At 41.6% G+C, this 22,854-nt stretch overlaps 1 protein-coding gene across 6 annotated transcripts in view; it reads left to right on the top strand.

Moving 5' to 3' along the window:
• AK4 (adenylate kinase 4) overlaps window positions 1-22,854 on the top strand; it is a 75,387-nt gene that overhangs the window by 41,626 nt on the left and 10,907 nt on the right. For all 6 annotated transcript variants that reach the window (XM_032779605.2, XM_075067666.1, XM_032779602.2 and 3 more), the window contains exon 3: window positions 19,272-19,391. In XM_032779605.2, coding sequence (XP_032635496.1) covers window positions 19,272-19,391 — 120 coding nt within the window. The remainder of the gene's footprint in view (window positions 1-19,271; window positions 19,392-22,854) is intronic.

Here is a 22,854-nt window from a genome sequence, read left to right on the forward strand (position 1 = left end):
ATACTTCTGGAGGCTGATCAGAGTGCATTAACAGACCAGGGTGTCCACACTGGTGCTGCGGCGCTCCAGCCGGGGCACACCCAAGTGTTATGCCTCTTGTGGAGGTGGATTACCAGGAGCTGTGGAGTCTGGGTGCTCTACGTACTCTGCCAGTGTGGCTGCATTGTGAGTTAGGGTGTCCAGGGCTGCTTTGAAGTGCTCTAACTCACAAATGTAGCCATGCCCTAATTAGTACTGTCTCACTGTTTCCTTGTGCTTCCCTGGCCTGTTATAAGTAGACTGAGTCTAAGCTCTTTGGAGCATGGCCAGCGTTTTGGTTCTGTGTTTTGTACAGCTCCTAGCACAGTGGTGACTGGTGCTATGACAATACAACTAACTTTAAGAAGGGAATTGAAAAATACGCTGGCCCTCAAATTACTCTGTTGACTTCTATGGTTAGGCAATCAGTTCTCTTTTTCCCCAAAATGTTGTTTTCTTCTCTTACTCGGAAAGTCCTACCCAGAGAGGAAGCTGACTAACTGTATAGGGGGAACAATGAAACTGAATATACACAACCGTTAACTGAAACAGATAAATGTTTTGCCCCTCAACTTTCAGTTGTTTTCTAACAAAAATAGGTGTAACATTCAGACACCAGTGTGAACTTTTTTCAGTTGTGTTTTTTTTTTTTTAATATGTGACCTACAGGCTCTGCTGTAGTCGTTAGATAATAAGTGCTGCCCCTTACATTGATAGAAGGGATTAATTCCTCAAATTGGATTGTCATCAAAGTTGTATTTTAAAGATGACTAGATTTCAAAACCAGGGAAATCAAAGTCAGATAAACATCCTGTTGCAACACTAAGGGTGTGTGTGTGTGTGGGGGCCGGGGGGGAGACAGGACTCAAGTGTGCGAGGGTAGGAAGGAATTGGTAGAGGGGGAGATTTAAAAATTATGAATCACTAGTGACTTGCCCACTTGATGGGGTGAGTGTGCAGCAAGCCGGGGAGTGACTCAGTGTACCATGTTGCTATATGCTAACTGGCCGTGTGGACTCTGCTGCCACATAGTAAAAGTTCCATAACTCAAACGTTCTGTGGAACTCTTAGTGTGCATACCAGAGTCCATGTGGTCTGTTAGCGTGTGGAATTCTGGCGTGCTGTAGATTCACACTGTAGCTTGCTGTGCAAACAAACCCTAATGCACAAGAATTCGTGGTCTGTCATGATCTAATTGTTCCTTCTAGCCTTCAACTCTAGAAAAAATACATTTTTCCGATGGTTTGGTCTTTTAAGGCCAAGTTCTTAATGACTTTAGTTCAGCCAATCCAAATTGTCTAGTTTAAAAGTTTAACTGCAATTTTCTTTTTTAAAGGAAAAATACCTGCATGCAAACAAACTGTTTCTGTGGAGGCTTACAAAAGGGAATGGGACAATATGACAGCAAATGAAAAGCACTGTGGCTCTCTGTGCATTACTAGTTCAATGGGACTACTCATTTTCATAAATCTTGGTAAGATTGGGGCCTAAATTATTAGCCTCTCCAGAATTGTTTCAGTTCTTACCTTTTCTTTGCATGAATATCATGTGCTAGCTAAAGCCATCCCTAGAGTAAGCTAGTCTGATCTTGGCCCTGTGTATTCCCATTTTGAATTTTTATTAGGCACTACTTGATTCATGTTTTCACAGAATATCAGGGTTGGAAGGGACCTCAAGGTCATCTAGTCCAACTCCCTGCTCAAAGCAGGAGCAATCCTCCTGACAGATTTTTGCCCCAGATTGCTAAATGGCCCTCTCGAGGATTGAACTCACAACCCTGGATTTAGCAGCCAATGCTCAAGCCACTGAGCTGTCCCTCCCCTGCCCTTAAAGCATTGAGGCTGCAGAAGTACCAACCTGATGAGATAACAGGACGGGGAGTTCTCACCTCAGAACCTTGCATCCTCTCCATTTAAAGGGCTACTCCATTCTCCCTTATATCTGGGTGGGGAAAGGATCTCATACAACTACTATGCAATGCAGTAAGGTGTTTGTTCCACCTACCATTGAAATACAGCCGCTTCTGGGTGTCGAGCAGCAGCTGTTGAAAAGTGCATGACACTATACGGTTCAGGAAATGAAGATTAATACAACAGCTGGTGGAACTTGACCAGCACACTGGAGATGGCAATCCTACTTTTACCCAAAGTACTGTGATTATATTTCACTTCTCCGCAAGAGGAGCTGGGTCTTATGTCTCAATCAAAAGGCTGAGAGCACTGTTGTGTCAGAACTGCACCCCTACCCCAATATAACGCTGTCCTCGGGAGCCAACAAATCTTACCGCATTATATTGAACTTGCTTTGATCCGCGGAGCAGGCAGCCTCTGCCCCGCCGGAGCACTACTTTACCATGTTATATCTGAATTTGTGTTATATCGGGTCGCATTATATCGGGGTAGAGGTGTACGTGGTGTTGAAGTTGAACTATAACATCTCTGATGGCACACTTGCCAGCACTGGTTTAGGTATACATGTTAATCAACATCCTGCTTACTAAATGGTTGTGCTATTGAAAGAAAACTCAGCTTTAAGAGTAAAGAGATTCTTAAATCTGTTCTGTCCTATATTTTGAGAAGACTGGCAGACAACGCAGCACCCTATCTCATTGTGTATTACCTTAATCTTGCTTGATCTCGATGGAAACTCTTTCCAAACAACACATTTCTATTCCTGCTTTTAAAACTGGAGGGGATGGTTATACCCATGCTAATAATCTGATGCCATCTGGATTTCTAACTGTTCAATTATCTGTCCAATAAAGAGCCTGCAGTGCAAGGAGAAGGAGCTCAGCTGGAACTATCCTGTGATCTGAAGTAGCTATAGAAAAAAGCCAGAATATTTTTTTATATCTGTAATGTTTACTGGCCACTCTGTTAGAACTATTGTTCTTAGTCATCTTTGAGGTCTTCATATGCTCAGTTAGTCAGTAAAGATCAGATCCTGCAAAGTGCTGAACATAATGAACGTTGAGAGTAAAAATGCATCTGTGCTGAAGAAGACATCCTTACAACAGCAGGGATCTGGGTGAGTAGAGACACAGCTACAAGTGGTTCCATCTGTGTTGCTGATCACCCTCCGTTCCTCTTGACTTCAGATGGTACTTAATAATGCAGGATTGAGCCCTTTCCATCCAGTGAAAGGCTTGAACATGGTAATAGACACCGATCTGTGGAAGAATGTGGAATCATGAGTCCTTAACAGGATTCACAGGTTATTTGTATAATGGGATTATTAAAACTCAAGTTGAATTTTCTGCCAAAAGCCTGCATGTTTCTGAATTTTTCTGGTTTGTGTGAGTCAAATATCCTCAAAGTGAGTGGCTTGTCTATGTCTCTTACTTTAATTGCATCATTCAACTCACCACTTTTGCTTTCTATGTCTAGCTATGCGTGATCCCTTTAAAACGTTACTTGTCTTAAAGGGTAACAAGCTTACTGACAATAGACAGTATTAATGAACGTGCTTCTGTGAGCTATCTCTGTTCAGGTGCTTGGTTAAATAGGGTAGAACCCACGTCCTGTGTCAAAGATACATTACAAAGCTGCTGGGATTGTTTGTTTTTTTTTAAACAGTACTGAATTAACAGTCAAGCTAGCACTAGTACAACGTGAGAAGTTGGAGTATGTTGTCTGAGTATGTTGGAGAACAATAAATCTTGACGTAAAAGAGGGGCCTGAGTCATCGTTTGCGTTTGAGGCAGTTTAGTCAGATTCTGTTCCAGAGTTCACAGGTGAGGTTTATACCTGCTCTTCAGGTTTGGGGCCCACCTCTAATTAGGGTGGGAAAAATATACTCAAATAGTTACTAGTGACCTGAGCCATCCACCCTCAAGTACAGGCTGGTGAGTCTTTCATCAGTTAGTCACTGGTTTGAATGCGGTGCAGACTACTTAGCTCTTCTCATTCTCAAAGTTCTCCACAATCCTTAATCCTTTCTACACTCTTGTGAGGTAGGTAGTGACATGTCATGGAACAGTTGTAATTAGACTAGGAGTCCTTTACTCTCAGTTGTGTCCACCAGCTGCATGGCCACACTTCCCCCTCTGAGGGGGAAGAAAGGCAGAAAAGATCGGGCCTCAGCCAGAATTCCTGGTCCAGATCTCTTTCATCTCTGTATGACTAGGTAAACCAATGTCGGGATTCACAATCTAAACTTGAGGCAGTCAGGAATCCAATGTCTGACTTTGACCCATTTTGGATTTGAGCTGCAAGTTCTCTGAGGCTGGAGCTGTGGCTTGTCTTAGACTTTCCTCTAGAAGGGACTGAAATTAGTGAGCTGTCAGTGGTGTTTTGGCCTGTGGTGACATACATTGGTTTCAGCCCAATGCCTAATATGTGGGTGTCTGCTTTTATAAGCCCCTCATATGTGGTCTCCTCAGAGGAATTAAAGTTTGAATGAGCATGGATCCCAAATGACTATCTTGCATCTAGGGGCGATCATAACCCCAGTGCTGAGCCACGCTGGCATGGCTGTTCAGGAGAGACCTTTCACTATTACTGCCCATGCTTTGCTTGTTCAATGCATTGAAAAGATAATTAATCCTCCAGGGCAGTCAAGCTGGTACTTCTCATCACTGTAAATTCAACTGGTTTTCCCTTTAAAATGACCCCTGTGTAGCTGTAAATAACTAGCTTCTAATAAAAAGCAAAAAAAGAGTCCTGTGGCACCTTAAAGACTAACAGACGTATTGGAGCATAAACTTTCGTGGGTGAATGCACACTTTGTCAGACACATGTAATGACTTCTAATACTTCTCTGGCTCTTTTGAACTCTTTCAGTCTCCTTATAATTAACTTTACCGGTTGGTACTTGGATCCTGATGAGCTCTTGAAATTTCAGACAAGTTCACCAGTTAAGTGAAATAATGTGACTTGCCATATCCATTCCATTATGTAGGTAGCTAACAGCTTGGTAATAAGGGCTGCCACGCAAAGGAGAGACTAGCACACATCCCTTTGTTAGAGAAATGTTCTATTGTAATAACTATTTTGTCATAGAGTGGGCAGAAATGTAAATCTGTTTATACTAATGTAAATCAGGAGTGGGGAGAGTGGCCTCAGAGACAACTTGTTAAAATCTACCGCCATACTGAGGGGAAGTTTGGGATGATCTTTCCTGTCTCTGATGGAGCTTGTGTTCTGCTCTGGATGTTTATAGATGATCTCTGCAAGTCATGAGTTATCCTTCTTACTTAAAAGATCATGCCAAGTGTAGGTGAAACAGGGTGGCTTCCTTATACAGCCAGAGTGCCACAAGTTTTGAGGTCAGAGAATGTAATCTGGTAACTTGGTTCTCTTAAAGATAGCAAGTATTATAGACTTTAAGGCAAGAAGGGACCATCATGATCTGACCTTCACATTGCAGGCCACAGAACTTTGCCCACCCACTCCTAAAAATAGACATACAATCTCTGACTGAGTTACTGAAGTCTTTAAATTATGATTTGAGAGTAAACAGTTTTATATAAACCTTATTGGTCTGACTGTTGTACTAGATAACACTTATTAACACAGAAAATGTGTAACTAATTGTGCACTGACTTGTAAACTTGTTTATAAAGTCCACTTACGAGTTTAGAAAATATCCTCTGTATGAAAGGATATGCTTCCTGCATCATGAATCTGCTTAACTATTTTTGCGCTGTGACTCGGCAACAGTTCATAAACCTGAGTTAAGTTAGTAATACTTGTGGCATTTGCTGGAGAAATTAATGACCTATGGAGCCAAGATTTTAAAAAATGCAAACAGACAGTTTGACTCCAAAAAAAAAAAAAAAAAAAAATGTAACAAATAGTACAAATACTATGCATTCATCCACTTGAGAGGGACTATTCATGTGCTTAAAGTTAAGCACGTGTTTTGTTAGACTAGAGCTATTGTCTGTCTCCTCAAACCTAGGGTGCTACTGAATGTCTTTCCCACTGTCTTGATGAGAGCAAGAAGGCTGAGGATTAATTTAGATAAAGATGAACTGCCTGTGGTGAGATGAGGGTGGCAGCTTGGGTATTTAGTTGAGATATTTGCCCACTACCAGGGCTTTCAATTTGGGCAGTAGAAGAAGGAGTGGCTTGGTTAGGTTCCGAGTTCATGGCAACTATGTCAGTAAACCCGCATCTGGCAAGAAGGCTGGCTGGCACCTTTCCTGTTGGACATAGACCTTACTAACAGTATCCAGGCCTCTGCCACCTTTCCAGTTGGACTGTGTAGTGTGTGCCATATAGGGCTATACTTTAAATCCCTCTTTGAAATTGAAGCTTGTGCAGAATGCATCGGCTCACTTTTAAAAGCAGAGCATCTTGCCTTGAGCCTCTGACGCTAAAGTTCTGGGATCCCACTGGCAGCCCACTTGCTTCTGGGAATGATATAAGCTGTTGTGTTTGACTTACAAAGAACTAAATGGTCTGGGAGCATCCTAGCAGAGGGACTGCCCCTCTTCCCCATGTCATATTGCTGCAGGAGAGATCAGCAGAGGCACCTGAGCTGAGTCCCCCTCTCTGCAGAAGAGAGTGACCTGGTAACAGGATGTGCTCTGTGAGGGGCCCCTCAAATATAGAATTCACTTCCCGTGGTCTGAAATAGCTGGAACTTGTTAACCCTGAGGATGTTGTACAAAATCCCATCTAGTTGACCAGGCTTTGGGTGGAGGGCTGAGAGAGTTGGGGGTGGGATTTGCTTTAGGAATCTCAGATGGGAGATCTTGAGTTGGTCATGTAAGTCCAGGCAGCAAAACCTGTCCTAGAGTTGGGAATGTGCTACTAATGTAACTTTAACTTGTGGCAAGGGCACCTGAAGCTGGGACACAGGCTTTCCTTTATCTGTGTCATTTTAAATCTGAACAGATACAGTGTTGTACAACCTGAGTCCTCATCACCTCCTGGGAGGATGATAAATAAATACCTTCATTCTACTAATTTCTGACTTAGGGATGAAGATGATGCGGATTTTGTAAGTTGACATTGGTTTGGTCAATTCCCACTGTCAGGGTTTTTTGTTCTACTGCTATTAAAAAACAAACATGCAGTATCCAAACTGTGTGAAGTGCCTGACTCTTTATCTCGGTATCAAAGACATTCAGGTTAAAGGCAGAAACTCTGGGCTAGAGTTTTGGCTCAGGCTGAGCTGTATTTGACACAGGACCTGGAGTGGGTGGGTGGCTGTATACCACCTTTGTGTTTTCTTGATCCCTGGCTCACTCTTACTGAGGGAGGTGGAGACTCCAGCAGTAGGAGCAGAAGCAGCCAAAACAGGGATGTTTGGACATTCGGAGAACTTTCTACAGCGTTGACTGGACTTCTCTACCCTGTGCTGATTGGCTGTTTGCCTAACCCTCTCCCATCTTCTCTTATAGTTTCCTCACTTTGACTTCACTCCACACCTGCCCCTCTTACCCTCTTCGATCCTATCCCCATACACCCTTCCCTTTAATGTTCCCGCTCCTCTCACTTTTCTTTCCATTTAGCTTATCCACTCTCCTAGGGTGACCGGACAGCAAGTGTGAAAAATCAGGACAGGGGGTGGGAGGTAATAGAAGCCTATATAAGAAAGATCCAAAAATTGGGACTGTTCCTATAAAATTGGGACATCTGGTCACCCTAATCCCTCTAGACAGGGAGAGGCAAGTTTCAGCATTGCTTGTAACCGTGTTAGACACAGGTAGGCTGACCAGACAGCAAATGTGAAAAATTGGGATGTGGGTGGGGAGTAATAGGAGCCTGTATAAGAAAAAGACCTAAAAATCGGGACTGTCCCTATAAAATCGGGACATCTGGTCACCCTCCACACTAAACCCACCCAAAAAGAAATAACTGTGGAACTAACATGACATTTGCTGCTATCACATGGTTAACTGCTTGTGCATGCTATCCCTTGTCCCAAACTGCATCTGTCTGTTTTTAGACTGTAAGCTTTTTGGGGTAGGGGCTGGTTGTTCCTATGTTGGTACAGTACCGAGCACAATAGGCCTCATTCTTGATTGTTCCATAGGTACTGCTGTAATAAACATGACTGAGACTACTTAGTGGATCATCTGTGTGGCGCTTTCTAGGGGTTTAGAAGAATCTGGTAGTCTGCCATGGCAGTGGTTCCAGAACACACACGTCTCTGCTTTCCTCTGTGTACGTAAGAGGAGGGGAGCATAGACCCTTGTGGTAAATGACTTCAGGTGTCTTTAAAATCCTGAGACCAACTCCTGGCCTCAGAAAGTTGGCCATCATTGTTGTAATTTAACCATCTTAGTACACAGTTAACTGTTGCTAGTGTTGAATTAACTGTCTCTCTTCTTCATTAATGTTAGATAATTTAGATGAATATAAACAAGAAATTGTGTAAAAGGTTACTTGGTACAGGGGAAAGTAAGAGTTTATCTTGAGAAATCTGGCCATGGGAAAGGTAACTGGAGGGTGGTTGAAAAATTAAAACCCTTCCAATTTGGCTTTTCCTTGAGAACTTTTGTGATGCATTTTTTTTTTTTTTTCATCCATGCCAGTTTCCTAGCAGCCGGGCTCTCCAGAACTTTGCAGCAGCTGTGCCATGAAGATCACACTTTCTTAGTCTGTGTTTGGAAATACATTCTCCATGAGCCAATACACCAGTAACTTTCTCGCTCTCTCTTGTCTTGTTTTCATTTAAATACCATCAGCCCTGGCTGGAAACCCAAGATCTAATGGCAAGAAATGTAGCAAACCTGTAACCGCAGCCCTGGCTTTGACAAATGTGTGATCTGTTTCGGGGAGGGGGAGGAGGCTGGCTTATGAATGAAGGCGGGAGATGGGGCAGTGATACTGAGGAAATCATGAGGGAAGAATCTTAATTTTTACGCACTGCTTAGGTTTGGTCAATGCTCTTAAGGATTGATCATTCCACAGGAACACTAGTGTGGCCAGGGACGCCAGCCTCATGCTGCTGCTCCCTGCCTGCCCCTTCCCTTTTAAGGCAATCTGACCAATGACTAAAAAGTGGCTCATGCAACTCGCTTTTGAGCACATGAATGTGCAAGTTGCACATTATTACAGGCCAGAGCTTCTCTAACGAGGGTAAATCCCAAATTGTCACATGGGAGGCTCGGTTATGGAGCCTGGACTCATTGGTCAGTTGGCATGCACTGAAAGTGCTGGAAGGGAGTCCCTTCCATTGTTTAAAATGTCCCCGAAGGTAGCTAAGGAGCTATGCTGAGGGGTACTGTTTTCAAGGGCAAAGATTACTTTAACATACTGCCATTACTTGAAAGCATCACTGGAGTCTCTGGCTACATCTACAGTGCAAGTTAAGTTGTAATTGCAGTGTAGGAAGGTATACCCATGGAGACTTTAATATGGTTAGTGCGCGTAATGGTGGTAGTGAAGATGTGGTAGCATGGGCTACCAACCTGAGTATGTACCCAGCTGGCTTCTACTGGGGCGGCAAAGCCAACACAGTCCTTGCTGCTACTGTTACCTGTGCTAGCTAGAGGTGTGCCTACCTGCATTACAATTCCATCTTAATTTGTGATATAGATGTACCCTGTAGCAACCAAATGATTGGAGAGAAAAACCTAGTGGAATGGTATTTTCTGTTTCCTTTTGGAAAATGAAATCTGCATTTCTGTATACTTGCTAAGGACGAGTTGTTTATGTGAGCAGTGTGAAACTTGCAATCTCCTTCACTATTCATTTCAAGAGCTTGGGTTTTGTAAACTAGATCTTGGGTAATTACATTGTTCTCATGCCATCTTAACAAGCTTTTGAAACGCTTTTTTGGCTTTGGGCTAGTACTGAACCATTAGATCAGTATTCGCAGCCTCTGCATAGTCCAGAGTCAAATGATAAGAACGGATATATTGGGTCAGACCAAAGGTCCATCTAGCCCAGTATCCTGTCTTCTGACAGTGGCCAGTGCCAGGTGCCCCAGAGGGAGTGAACAGAACAGGTGATCATCAAGTGATCCTTTCCCTGTCGCTCATTCCCAGCTTCTGGAAATGGAGGCTAGGGACACCATCCCTGCCCAGCCTGGCTAATAGCCAATGAAGGACCTATCCTCCATGAATTTATCTAGTTCTTTTTTGAACCTGTTATAGTGTTGGCCTTCACAACATCCTTTGGCAAAGAGTTCCACAGGTTGACTGTGCATTGTGTGAAGAAATACTTCCTTTTTTTGTTTTAAACCTGCTGCCTGCTAATTTCATTCAGTGCCCCCTAGTTCTTGTGTTTATGAGATGGAGTAAATAACACTTCCTTATTTACTTTCTTAACACTTGTCATGATTTCATAGACTTCTATCATATTCCCCCCCTTAGTTGTCTCTCTTCCAAGCTGAAAAGCCCCAGTCTTATGACTCTCTCCTCAGACGACAGCCTTTCCATACCCCTAATAATTCTTATTGCCCTTTTCTGAACCTTTTCCAATTCCAATATATCCTTTTTGAGATGGGGCAACCACATCTGCACGCAGTATTCAAGATATGGGCATATCATGGATTGATACAGAGGCAATATGATGTGTTCTGTCTTATTATCTATCCCTTTCTTAATGATGCCCAACATTCTGTTTGCTTTTTTGACTCCCGCTGCACACTGAGTGGATGTTTCAGAGAACTATCCACAATGACTCCAAAATCTTTCTTGAGTGATAACAGCTAATTTAGACCCCATTATTTTATATGTATAGTTGGGATTATGCTTTCCGATGTGCATTACTTTGCATTTATCAACATTGAATTTTGTCTGCCATTTTGTTACCCAGTCACCCAGTTTTAGAGAGATCCTTTTGTAGCTCTTCGCAGTCTGCCTGGAACTTAACTATCTTGAGTAGTTTTGTATCATCTGCAATTTTTGCTACCTCACTGTTTACCCCCTTTTCCAGATCATTTATTAATATGTTGAATGGGACTGGTCCCAGTACAGACCCCTAGGAGACACCACTATTTAGCTTTCTCCATTCTGAAAACTGACCATTTATTCCTACCCTTTGTTTCCTATCTTTTAACCAGTTACCAATCCATGAGAGGACCTTCCCTCTTATCCCATGACAGCTTACTTTGTTTAAGTGCCCTTGGTCAGGGACTTTGTAAAGGATGTTCTGAAAATCTAAGTACACTATATCCACTAGATTCCCCCTTGTCCACATGCTTGTTGACCCCCTCAAAGAATTCTAGTAGATTGGTGAGGCATGATTTCCCTTTACAAAAACCATGTTGACTCTTCCCCAACAAATTATGTTCATCTGTGTGCCTGACAATTTCGTTCTTAACTATAGTTTCAGCCCAGTTTGCACGGTACTGAAGTCAGGCTTATCAACCTGTAATTGTTGGGATCACCTCTGGAGCCCTTTTTAAAAATTGACATCACATTAGCTATCCTCCAGTCATTTGGTACAGAAGCTGATTTAAATGATAGGTTACAGACTACAGTTAATAGTTCTGCAATTTCACATTTGAGTTCCTTCAGAACTCTTGGGCTAATACCATTTGGTCCTGATGACTTATTGCTGTTTAGTTTATCAATTTGTTCCAAAACCTCTTCTAATGACACCTCAGTCTAGGACAGTTCTTCAGATTTGTCACCTAAACAGAATGGCTCAAGTTTGGAAAGAATTCATTTAGTTTCTCCACAGTGCCCTTTTTGTCCTTGAGTGCTCCTTTAGCATTTCGATTGTCCAGTGGCCCCACTGATTGTTTAGCAGGCTTCCTGCTTCTGATATACTTTAAGTTTTTTTGCTATTATTTTTTGAGTCTTTGGCTAGCTGTTCTTCAAATTCTTTTTTGGCCGTCCTAGTTATATTTTTATACTCCATTTGCCAGAGGTTATGCTCCTTTCTATTTTCCTCACTAGGATTTAACTTTCACTGTTTAAAGGATGCCTTTTGGCCTCTCACTGCTTCTTTTACTTTGTTGTGTATCCATGGTGGCACTTTTTTAGTTCTCTTACTATGTTTTTTATTTAGGGAATACATTTAAGTTGAGTATTTTATTTTAATAGTCTCTCTAATCTCCCTGAGCATTTCACAGTCGCTTATCACTGTCCTAGTCAGGTGGTTGGTAATATATCCCTACTGCTATATTCTTATTATTAGAGCATGATTATCTTTTAGTACACGTGCCGGGATCATCTTTTTGTTCTGTGTTTGTATATCACCTATTACAATGGGGTCCTGATCTGTTGATGCTTTAGTATTACAAATAATAAGCTGCATTTTAGATATTTAGAGCATGGGATGGTGGTTTGAAATGAGAAACTTAACTTTGAAACTTTGTCATTGGGAGTATAAAGCTGACATTTCAGGCAATACATTGTATCGGAGGGCTGTATTTACACATGTGGCTTCAATCAGCAGAGGTCTGTATGCTGTTATAAACCTAGAAAAGCTCTATTTACACTGAAAAAGGAGAGGAAGTTACTGGCTCCTTCCAGGGATCTGTCCTTGGAGGTGGAGTTTGGGGCCTTTCGGAAATCAGATCAGCCAGTTCTTTACAGATGTATTAATCAGTTATGTGAGATGTGGTTTTGTAAATCATTGGGGCTTGGGAGCTGGGAGAATGAGGGAGGAGATGAGGAAGGTTCAGGCACTGGACTGGGACTCTGGAGACCTGGATTCAGTTCCTAGCTCTGTTACAGACTCCTTGTGTGATCTTGGCTAAGTCTCACTTAGTAACTATGCTTCCGTTTTCCCCATCTGTAAAATGGAGTAATACAGTTCCATTTCTCCAGTCATTGTCTGCTTAGCTTATAAACTCTTACTCTTACTATATATCTGTACAATCCCTAGCACAGTGGAGCCTCAGTCTAAGGTATTACTATAATGCAAATAATACAAATATTACAGAGATGGGGGAATCCCATAAATACCTCATAGGAGATCTTAGCACTTCAGGATTAGATTTGTTCTGTGACAAGTGGTAATTCATCCCAATCTCGGTCAGGGGAAGGTTCAGTTACTGCAACAGTTTTCCCTGGGTTAACTTTGAAGATCACTGTGGGAATATATTGATTTTTCCTCTTTAAAGAAAAATGCTTTCTCATGACCTAGGAGGGAGAGAATACTACTTGGTAACCTCATTTTAAGTGAACTTCCCTGAAAATGTATAAACTTCATTCCTGAAAAATGTGCTGCTTTTTAGAGTGAGACTAATCAATTGACGTAATTCAGAGGAGGCTGGGATGAAGACTTGGTAGAGAAGCTTATATAAAATATCTGGCACCCAGCACAATGTAGGTTCATTCCAAAGGTGGTAACCTTTGCTTTTCAGAAGGAATTTTATGAATGCCAGGGGGAAGCTCTGTCTGGTCGAGATGACTTAGCAATATCCAGAGAGGAAGAGCAGTCCTTTAGTGGCAAGGAAATCATCCCTTCGCAGAGGTAATGATGGCAATGGAATTTTAACAAGGGGCCTCCAGAATTTCACTAGACTATGAATCAGTGGCAGCGTCTTCTAGGTCCTGGTATGTGCTCCAGGTACAAGAATGTGACCACGGCTTCAGTGTTGAGTAAAGAATGTACAGGTTTTGCATGTCTGATCTGACTTATTTTTGAGAAACTGACCTAGACCCCAGTCCAGCAACTGCTTCTGTGGGGGCAGATTGCCACTGAAGTCAATGGGGATCTGTATAGAAAACTTCCCCTTGTGCTTAAGTAAATAAACATTGTTATGAACACTGGTTCATATTAGGAATTGCAGTGCTTTGAATCTGGGAGAGTCTCGCCCTAGCAACAAGTGCATTCTTGCCAAGCCCTTGGCTTAGTGCAGACCATGTGAACAGGTAACAAAAAATGTGCATTCAGAAGGGTATGATAAAAGTTCATGCCCACAAGTTGCCTATGCACAGGTTGCATAAGATATGTTTTTCTCTCTGATGTGTTTAGAGACCTCGAAGCAGGAGAAAAGTGAACGACAGTACAGTAATGGTGGCAATGTGCATTTATTACAGCTGGTGACCATTCCAGTACAGAAATGGATTGCCTTCAATTGTAAAAGTCACTCCTGGTCATCTCTCTGTATTTACACAGGCTCACCCTGTTACTGCAACAAGGGGCAAATAGCTGACTTCTCCATGCTATTTTAAATTTCTGTGTAGAAGGAGAAGTACCTCATTAATCTCAGTCCAGTGGCTCATCTTTGCAGTCTACTGAGTGAACTTTTTGCCTTATAGAAAAAGAACAGGAGTACTTGTGGCACCTTAGAGACAAACAGATTTATTTGAGGATAAGCTTTTGTGAGTTACAGCCCATTTCATCAGATGCATAGAATGGAACATATAATAAAAAGATGTATATACATACAGAGAACATGAAAAGGTGGAAGTTGCCATACCAACTCTAAGAGGCTAATTAATTATGATGAGATACCACAGTGTTTCTTTAAAGACTACATTCACACATGCCGGAATTGGACATCCATGTAGTCTTTTTAATGTTCCTTGGCAGCAATAATCTCAGTTCTAGGATATTTCCAGGGCCCAATCTTATTTTGTTTTATTTATAGAAAGATCTCATTAGCAATCCTTGATCAACCTGTGATTTTAGTATTCCTGAAGGAAAGTTTCTGACCACTTTCTTCATTGAAGGTGTTGAACTAGTGGGCTTGTCTGGAGGGATAGCTCAGTGGTTTGAGCATTGGCCTGCTAAACCCAGGGTTGTGAGTTCAATCCTTGAGGGGGCCATTTACGGATCTGGGGCAAAAATCTGTCTGGGGATTGGCCTTGCTTTGAGCAAGGGGTTAAGACTAGATGACCTCTTGAGGTCCCTTCCAACCCTGATATTCTATGATTGCTTTAGGGTTTCTTTAAAGGTTCCTCCTGAGGGGCCGAATTATGGACCTGTGAAGAGTCTGCTTGCTTTGGTGTGCTGGCACAGGTGGGTAGGACAGCTGCTGCCAGAGTGGTACTGCCCCTTCTATGGAAGTGGGTGAGGAGTTCACTGGAACCAGCTTGTATCAAGGTGGAAGTAGGAATCCCAGAGTTGCCATCTTTCCTACTCCCTGGGGTTGTGAAGCTGTGCACTGATTCTTCTTGGTCTGGGTTTTAACCTTACAATTGGTCCTAATTAATTAGTTGTTCTTTGGAGGGCTTTTGAGGCTTGCTTGCTTTGTTAGTTTAAAAAAAAATAAAAATCAGGGCTGTCAATCCTAGTTAACCCAAGCAATTAACTCAAAACAAATAAACTAGATTTTAAAAAAGTAATGCTTAATCACACTGTTAAGTTAGTATTCTATTATTGTTTAAATGTATAACACGTACTTCTTGAATTTTTTTCATTTTGAAATATATTGATTTCTATTACAACACAGAATATAAAGTGTTCAGTGCTCACTTCGTATTTATTTTTTATTACAAACATTTGCACTGTAAAAATAAACTAAAGAAATAGTATTTTCCAGTTCACTGTATTCAAGTACTGAGATGCAATCTCTTTATCAGGAAAGTGCAATTTACAAAAGTGGAATTACTATGCTTTATTTTTGAGTGCAGTTATATGGAAAAAAAGGTAAAACTTTAGAGCCTGCAAGTCCACTCAGGCCTATTCATTGTTCAACCAATCGCTAAGACAAACAAGTTTGCTTAGATTTATGGGAGATAATGCTGCCCACTTATTTACAATGTCACCAGTAAGTCAGAAGAGATGTTCGCATGTCACTGTTGTTGCAAGGTATTTACGTGCGAGAGCTAAACATTCACATGCTTCTTCATGCTTCGATTGGTGGACTTTTATCCTTTTTACAGTATTGTAATAAATTTAAATTGGTATTCTTTTATTCCTTAACGGTGCGATTAAAATTGTGATTAATTGCAACTTTTTTTAGTCTTACAATTAAGTGTGATTTTTTTTAAAATATTTTGACAGATTTTATAAAAATACACCATTTGTGCATAAATGAAATCCAAAAAAACCACTCTGTTTTTTAAACTGGCATTCATTTGTTTCATAAAGCTGATTTTTAAACAGTGGTATTTGATAAATTATTAATCACAAGCCAATTGATAAGAAACTTCCCTCTGACTAATAAACAGGGGGAATGCCCATTTTTAATGTGTAACCTCAAAAACACGCTGCTATCCTTTGGGGGTAAGAATATTGAGGCAAAATGAGTAAATTGCTTTACTCTGTGTACCAGACTTAGTGTTTAGGTTTTCAATAATGCTTCAGCTAGTTAAGGGGAACACACATTCTGTTCATGTAAATAAATTTTTTTTTGTAAAAGCTACAGAAAACTAAAAGATGAAGAGACTTGGTTAAAAGATGGAAGGAAACCGTGGTGAAGCATTTCATTCATACTGTGGTGCTGTGAGGGGCGAGTGTGAATGTGAGACATTGCCCTCTAGAGGTTGGCTGAAAGGTAGGATACAGGACTTGCTGCTGCTAGAACCATCAGCTAAATAAGTGTCATTCTCTGTCTTCCTCTTCTCTGTCCCCTTATGAGTTCTGAGTCCTGTGTAAATGGAACTGAAGGAACAGAATTCTAGTTCTAGCTCTGTTGTGAGATTTATAGATGGACTGACTGCAGCGCATCAGTTTGTTCCAGCAGTTGATGAGAGCAACCTTCTCCATAGAGCCCATTCTCCTGCAAGTGCAGGACATAGTTCCCAGTGGAGGTCTTATTGGACAGCATTAAATATATTTGCATTAGTCAAATGTGTCTTCATCCACCCAAGCTTGTGTATGCCAGCCAAAGAAAATGATAAAAATAGATTGAGTATTGTATTGGCTGGTTAAAAATCTTTAACCTGTGCCCTATTTCAGATCCTAAGATGAAATGTGTTGCTCGTTGAGAGATTACTCTGTCTGTTTTAAAAAAGTCAGGTTTTAAACTCTCTAAGTGCATAGGATTGAAAAAATATGGAGCTCTTGAGATGATTGAATCTTATTGAGAATTAAGTGCAATCTGTATTTGAGCTCATGTGTGGTTGGTTTTGGGGCATAGTGTTTTGCCACAATTAGGAAAATTAAGTTTCTGGAGAACCTCTGTTCCTGGGTTGGTGGAATCTAGTGGAGATGATTTGTGTTTCCAGAGGCAGCTGTTTGCAGATGAATTAATTTGGCAGCCTGTCCATGACAGAGAACTTTGTGGTATACACATTCTCCTACCCAGTAAAAGGTAAAAACATCATAGGTCCAAACTCCTGCAGGGACACAGTGTTGAAACTCAAGGCTGGTAAGGGCACCTGCTTCAAAAGGGACACTTGAATTGTGATAGTTACACTAGCACTGAAGTCAAGGGAAAGCTTTCCACCTTGCATGTACTTCACACCATTTAAAAAAAACTAGTTAAGGACCTCTGAGCATGGTTATTGTACACACTGGCCTCACTGGAAAATTAACAAGTGAGTTGATCAAAAGTTGGTAGATGTTCCAGAAAATATTAGCTTAAGTTGGCAGCTGTTGCTTAGGCAGTTCAAGCCCATGAAATATGGGTTAGGAGGAGATGCACTTTTATTCTAATTATGAAATTCCTGTTATAAGAAGTGATATTTTTTGCAGTTCTTAATATTGTATAACTGCCAGCACCCCGTGTCTTAAGGGATATTATTCACATGGGGAACTGAATCAGATAAATTAAGTGACTAGGGCAAGGCTGCACAGGAAGCCTGTAGCAGAGCTAAGTTAAACTTAGACATTTTGGGGTCCCACTCTGGTGCCTTAACCACCCTCTATTCCATCTGATTCTGACATTTCTTATGAGGCTGTGATACTTAGTTGAAAAAACAGCATTCCCTACTGAAGCAGAAAATGTTGTAGTCAAATTTGCAATGACAACAGTAATAAAAAGTTCTTGTTTTAGATCTAATTGTATGTAGGTGATGGCTGTTTGAGTGACTTTGGCTATTGCAAGACTGTTTTAAGATTTAATTATCTCAACTGCACTGAGTTTTGCACTGGTACAATAACGGACTTTGAAAATGAACACTGGATTTAAAAAAAATTAAGATAATTCTTGAGATTTCTGAAGCGTATAACAGTAAGTTTGCAAAAGTAGTTAAAATTTTTAATTCCTGGGTGTGTGTATATTCCCCACACAGAGAAGAAATACACATTCCAAGTTCAAGCTCTTGGTCTAGAAAAACTTGGCAAGAAAGCAATGTTCTGTATTCAGTAACAATGACAAAATGCTTTGTGCAAATGCTCAAGCGTGGGTTCAGGTTTTTGATGAACCGTGTTTAAATTTGTTAGTGTTTTGTGTGCAGACTCTGTGAGAATTCCTGTCTCTGAAGTCCTATGTAAGGGATGGTGCACATTTTTTATACCACTTTAACCCTTAATTTTTTGTGTGTGTAGGGGGTGGGAGAGAATAGGATTAGAGAAACTCTCAGACAGGTTTAACCCTACTAAAATTACCAGGACTGTTCAGAATGTCTGTGCAGTGTTACAGTACTCTAATTATTTTTCACACTCATGGGAGCCTCTGCTATCATCCCTGTAGTAGTCTGTTGAAAATCCATTTTCTGAGGGATTGCAATGGTCATGCGTAAACTTGTGCCTATAGAAAAAGGTTTAAATTCATAGTCTACTTGCACAGCGCCCTAGCATAATAGGGCCCTGCTCTGGTTAGCCTAAGCACCACCATAATATAAATGTTTAATAGTAACTTTTAAATATCACTATCTGTGTTTAATAATAATGTAACATTATTAAAACAGAGTTTTAAAAATTTAGTCTTATTTTTGGCTTATTATTAGTCTGATTTCACTGAGCCTGGATGACTCAACAGAATCATTTCACTTATGGCCATTTTTGGTTTTTGGTCCAACTTGTACGCTGCAGATGCAGTGGGAAGGATACTTTTTCCTTCAGAAAAAAACTCTTTTAGGGAGGGAGTCATTTGTAAAATAAAATAAATATGTAATATTTAAGTTTTTGGGGTCAACAGTGGCAGAGTGTCCCTCTTAAAATTCTGCATATACATCCAGCATTGCAAAAATTAGCACAAGTGCACTTCTGTGTTCTGCTGTCCACTAATCAAGAATCTATGCAGCATCCTTTCACCCACTCAATTGAAGAAAAGGCTGCCAACAATCACTTGGCACTTTCATGGCTGCATTTGCGCCTCAGGGCAGCCTCACTCTCTTATTCCCTAGCCTACAACTTCGCAGCTGGCAAATTAGGTTTTCCCACAGCACTGTTAAATGTCCCTGGACACCAGTAACAAGGAAGTGTTCCCAACAAAGCTAATGAACAAAAAGGAGGCTAGGGAGGGGTTTATGTATTAGTATTATCAAGGAGAAATTTTAAGGTGTGGTGTTTTTCAATTAAAAACAAAACAAAAAAAATGTTTTGTTTCTTTAATAGAAGTTGGTGTCTTGGCAAAGCAGTATTTAGAGCGAGGCCTTTTGGTACCGGATCATGTCATCACCAGTGTCATGATGATGGAGCTGGAGAAAAAGCAGTCTCAGCATTGGCTGCTTGACGGTAAGTAAACTGCAGTAATCTTGTTTCCATCTATTCTGGTAGCTCGTTGTGGATTGAAAATCCCAGTCCGCTTCAACTTCTTGAAGCCTATTTCTTTGAATAAGACATTACTTTCCCAGGAATGATTTTGCAGGAAAAACAAATAAAACCAATTGCAGCTTTTCAATATTTTTAGCAGCTAGGAAGGGGTGAAGGAGAAAGCAAAAACACTTCTGAGTGCTTTTAAGGACAGAGCTGTTCAGAGCTGGTCTCTTAAAGACTTCATGCTTCTGAAAATGAAACTCCGATCCTACTTGCAAGAGATCACAGGTACTGAGGAAAGATTTTGTTAATTTAAGCAAGAGGTCAGAAGCTCCACTCGTCATACTGTCACTCTGATGAAAGGGGTTTTACATCACCATCATGGTAGTTGTACAGTGTGGAACAGGGCCTAGTATAATGCGTTATAGAGCAAACTGCTACCGAGCATGTCTGCAATCATCATTTGCCCTGCTGCTCCCTCCTCCCCTGTGGGTTCTTTGTGTCCTTAACAGTCAGGTCTCTGTTGCCCAGTCTCAGCAGTTTTCAAACTATGTGCTGTGGCCACCAGAAATTCTGTGAATCTTGAGGGGCTCAGTGTCACAGTTCTCTTAGCTCATGGGGAGAGAGAAGTCACTGCTGGTGACCCTCTGTGCTGAGGAAGAGGGGAGGGTGAAGGGAAGATGTACAAGCCCCTAGCTTGTTTCCCCTTCTTTCCACTCCTGTGAGGAGCAGTGCGCGTATGTCTGGCCAGTCTCCCCTGGGAAGGTATGTCAGAATCCTTGACTTAGACCAGCTTTATGCAGCAAACAATCTCTCATGCTGCCGTTCCAAATCATGACATGAAGCAACTGGTGCATGGGAGTGACTGGACACAAGCCAAGATAAATCACTTGTTGTTTCTTGTTTGGAGACATGTGACATATAAACTATTGTGACAGACCCAGGCCAGTGTGGTACAGGAGTCTGGTAGAGGGCAAATATACTAGTCACTGACTGAGTAGTTTTCTGTTCCCTGAGTGACTAGAGCAGGGGCTGCACTGGAGTAATCAGGAACCTGCTAGAACCAATTAAAGCCGACAGGCTGATTAGAAAACCTGCAGCCAATCAAGGCAGGCTAATCAGGGCACCTGGGTTTAAAAAGGAGCTCACTCCAGTCAGGGAGAGAGGAGCTAGAGGAGAGGAAGTGTGTGTGAGGAGCTGGGAGCACAGCAAGGAGCGAGAGAAGAGATGGGGTCTGCTGGAGGACTAGCGGAGTACAAGTGCTATCAGAACACGGCAGGGAGGAAAGATCCTGGTGGTGAGGATAAACGAAGGTGTTTAGAGGAGGCCATGGGAAATAGCCGCAGGAGTTGTAACTATCATGCAGGCTGTTACAAGAGGGCAGCTATAGACAGCTGCAGATGTAACAGGCCCTGGCTGGACCGGGGTAGAGGAGGGGGCCCAGTGTTCCCCCTAAACCTCCCAACTCCTGATCAGACACAGGAGGAGTTGATCCAGACTGTGGGGAAGATCACTGAGGTGAGCAAATCTGCCAAGAAGCGCAGGACCCACCAAGGTAGAAGAGGAACTTTGTCACACCATGCATCATGTATGCTAATCAAAAGCCTTAAAAACACTTTGAACACAATTAACTTTGGTTTTTTTATCGCCATCTTGGTTGTGAAGATGAATTTTTGTTCCTGCAAATAATTGAGCCCCCAATTTTACATCCAGAATCAATTGTGGGAGCACTCAAGTAGCAGGATGTCTAAATGTGACAAAATTGGAGTCCAGATAGAGGCCTTTTGTAAATATCAGGCCTGAAATATGAATTGTTTTATCAGAGTGAGTGTAGTTTTAAAATCTGTGGTGCCCCTAGTCTCCACTGTTGCTTGCATTTAGTCTTTCATATGTTGAACTAAATATTTGATTTTACTTACTAGTAGAGCAGTGGGCTTGAGTCTAAGTGGATGTGAGTTCCCTCCAACTTGCAAAAGTTCCATTTCTTTTGATGAAACTTAGAAGAAACATTTCTGAGCATCTCTAATTAACTTAAAGGTAAAAATTGGCTAATGGAGAGGCATTCAGACAGTGTGGTAATGAGCACAATCTAAGCAACCACTTGTTCATTTACATTCTAATTAGCTGTTTGTTTATAAATGCATAGAGTGGAGATTGGGGCCCAGGCTAGAACTGAACTCTGTTCAGAGCATTCCCTAGAGATATGACCTTTTCTGGTGGGCATAACCATTTGTGCCTTCTGGTAGTTCCTTAATCTGGGAATCCCAGAATTTGGCCATCATTAAACTAGAACTCGGACCTACGTCTTATTAATACAAGGGCATTGCACGTTTATCATTTCTGTACTGAAGTGTTGCTGTTCATGGAAAAACACATAAAGCATTGGCAGAACTCTTTGGATTTTGATGCGTTCCTGTCTCTCCAAATAAAGCAACCCGTGGTGGCCTGTGTTGCCATGAGGTGACTGGAATGGTTTGTGGTACTTGTGTAAATGATCATCTTGCTTCATTATGAAGGACACCAATGCTCTGAACTGCAGGCTCTTGTTTCTCTTGCAGTGGCTTTGATTGACACTTAGAGAATTTATGGACCCAGACAAGGCTGCCGTACAAACATAAATTTAACCTTTTTAAATACATATTTCTGAGTCTCTTCTAGCTGCCTTTAGTGTCTTTCCTTTGCTACTACCTTGTCTCTGCTGCTTCCCTTTCTTGTGCTCTTTCTCTGCTTGCATTAGCTGCACCACAGAGATTGACTTCAATCTCAAATTCTGGTGCTGATGCTGCAGGCACTGAAATCCTGCTGTGTTGCTGGTGCAAACAAGTGACTGGAGGACAGATATGAGCGTGATCAAATCAATAAGAATACCTTGATGGCTAGATCAAGCAACACTGCTGCAAACGGAGGTACAAAACTGGCCTATTGCCAGGTCCAGGCAGGAAAGAATGTATCCCATGTTACCTCTGGCCTGGGGGATGCTAGAAAGTCTTGAGACCCCTTAACGAAATCCCTGTGTTCCCATTCTCTCCTTCTTCCTTTTCTCTGCTTTCTGCCTGTGTTGCTTTTTCACTTCCTCCATTAAAACACACACACACACGTGTCACCCACTTGCACAAGCCAGAAAAGAGAGCATTTAAAGAGTCCTCTGTTCCCCTGGAGGGAGTAAATACATTGACAAGTGCACAGGTCTCCCTTGGGTTTTAACTACCAATATAGCTTTCCAGGGAAGTGGGGACCAAGAGCAGTCATGCCATTGGTATGAGTATTGTGCTCACAAGGAGACTCCTCCTGAATGATGAAATTCAGGTAATAAGCTTTACGAAGACTGCAGTACACTGCGTAGCATATAGCTAGCCTGTGAAACCCCTTGCCACAGGAACTAGTGGAGGCAAAATAATGAGAAGAATTAAAGGGCTTAAACATACACATGAATTAATATAAC

Source organism: Chelonoidis abingdonii, chromosome 7 (assembly GCF_003597395.2).
Source record: "Chelonoidis abingdonii isolate Lonesome George chromosome 7, CheloAbing_2.0, whole genome shotgun sequence".
Taxonomy (NCBI): domain Eukaryota; kingdom Metazoa; phylum Chordata; order Testudines; family Testudinidae; genus Chelonoidis; species Chelonoidis abingdonii.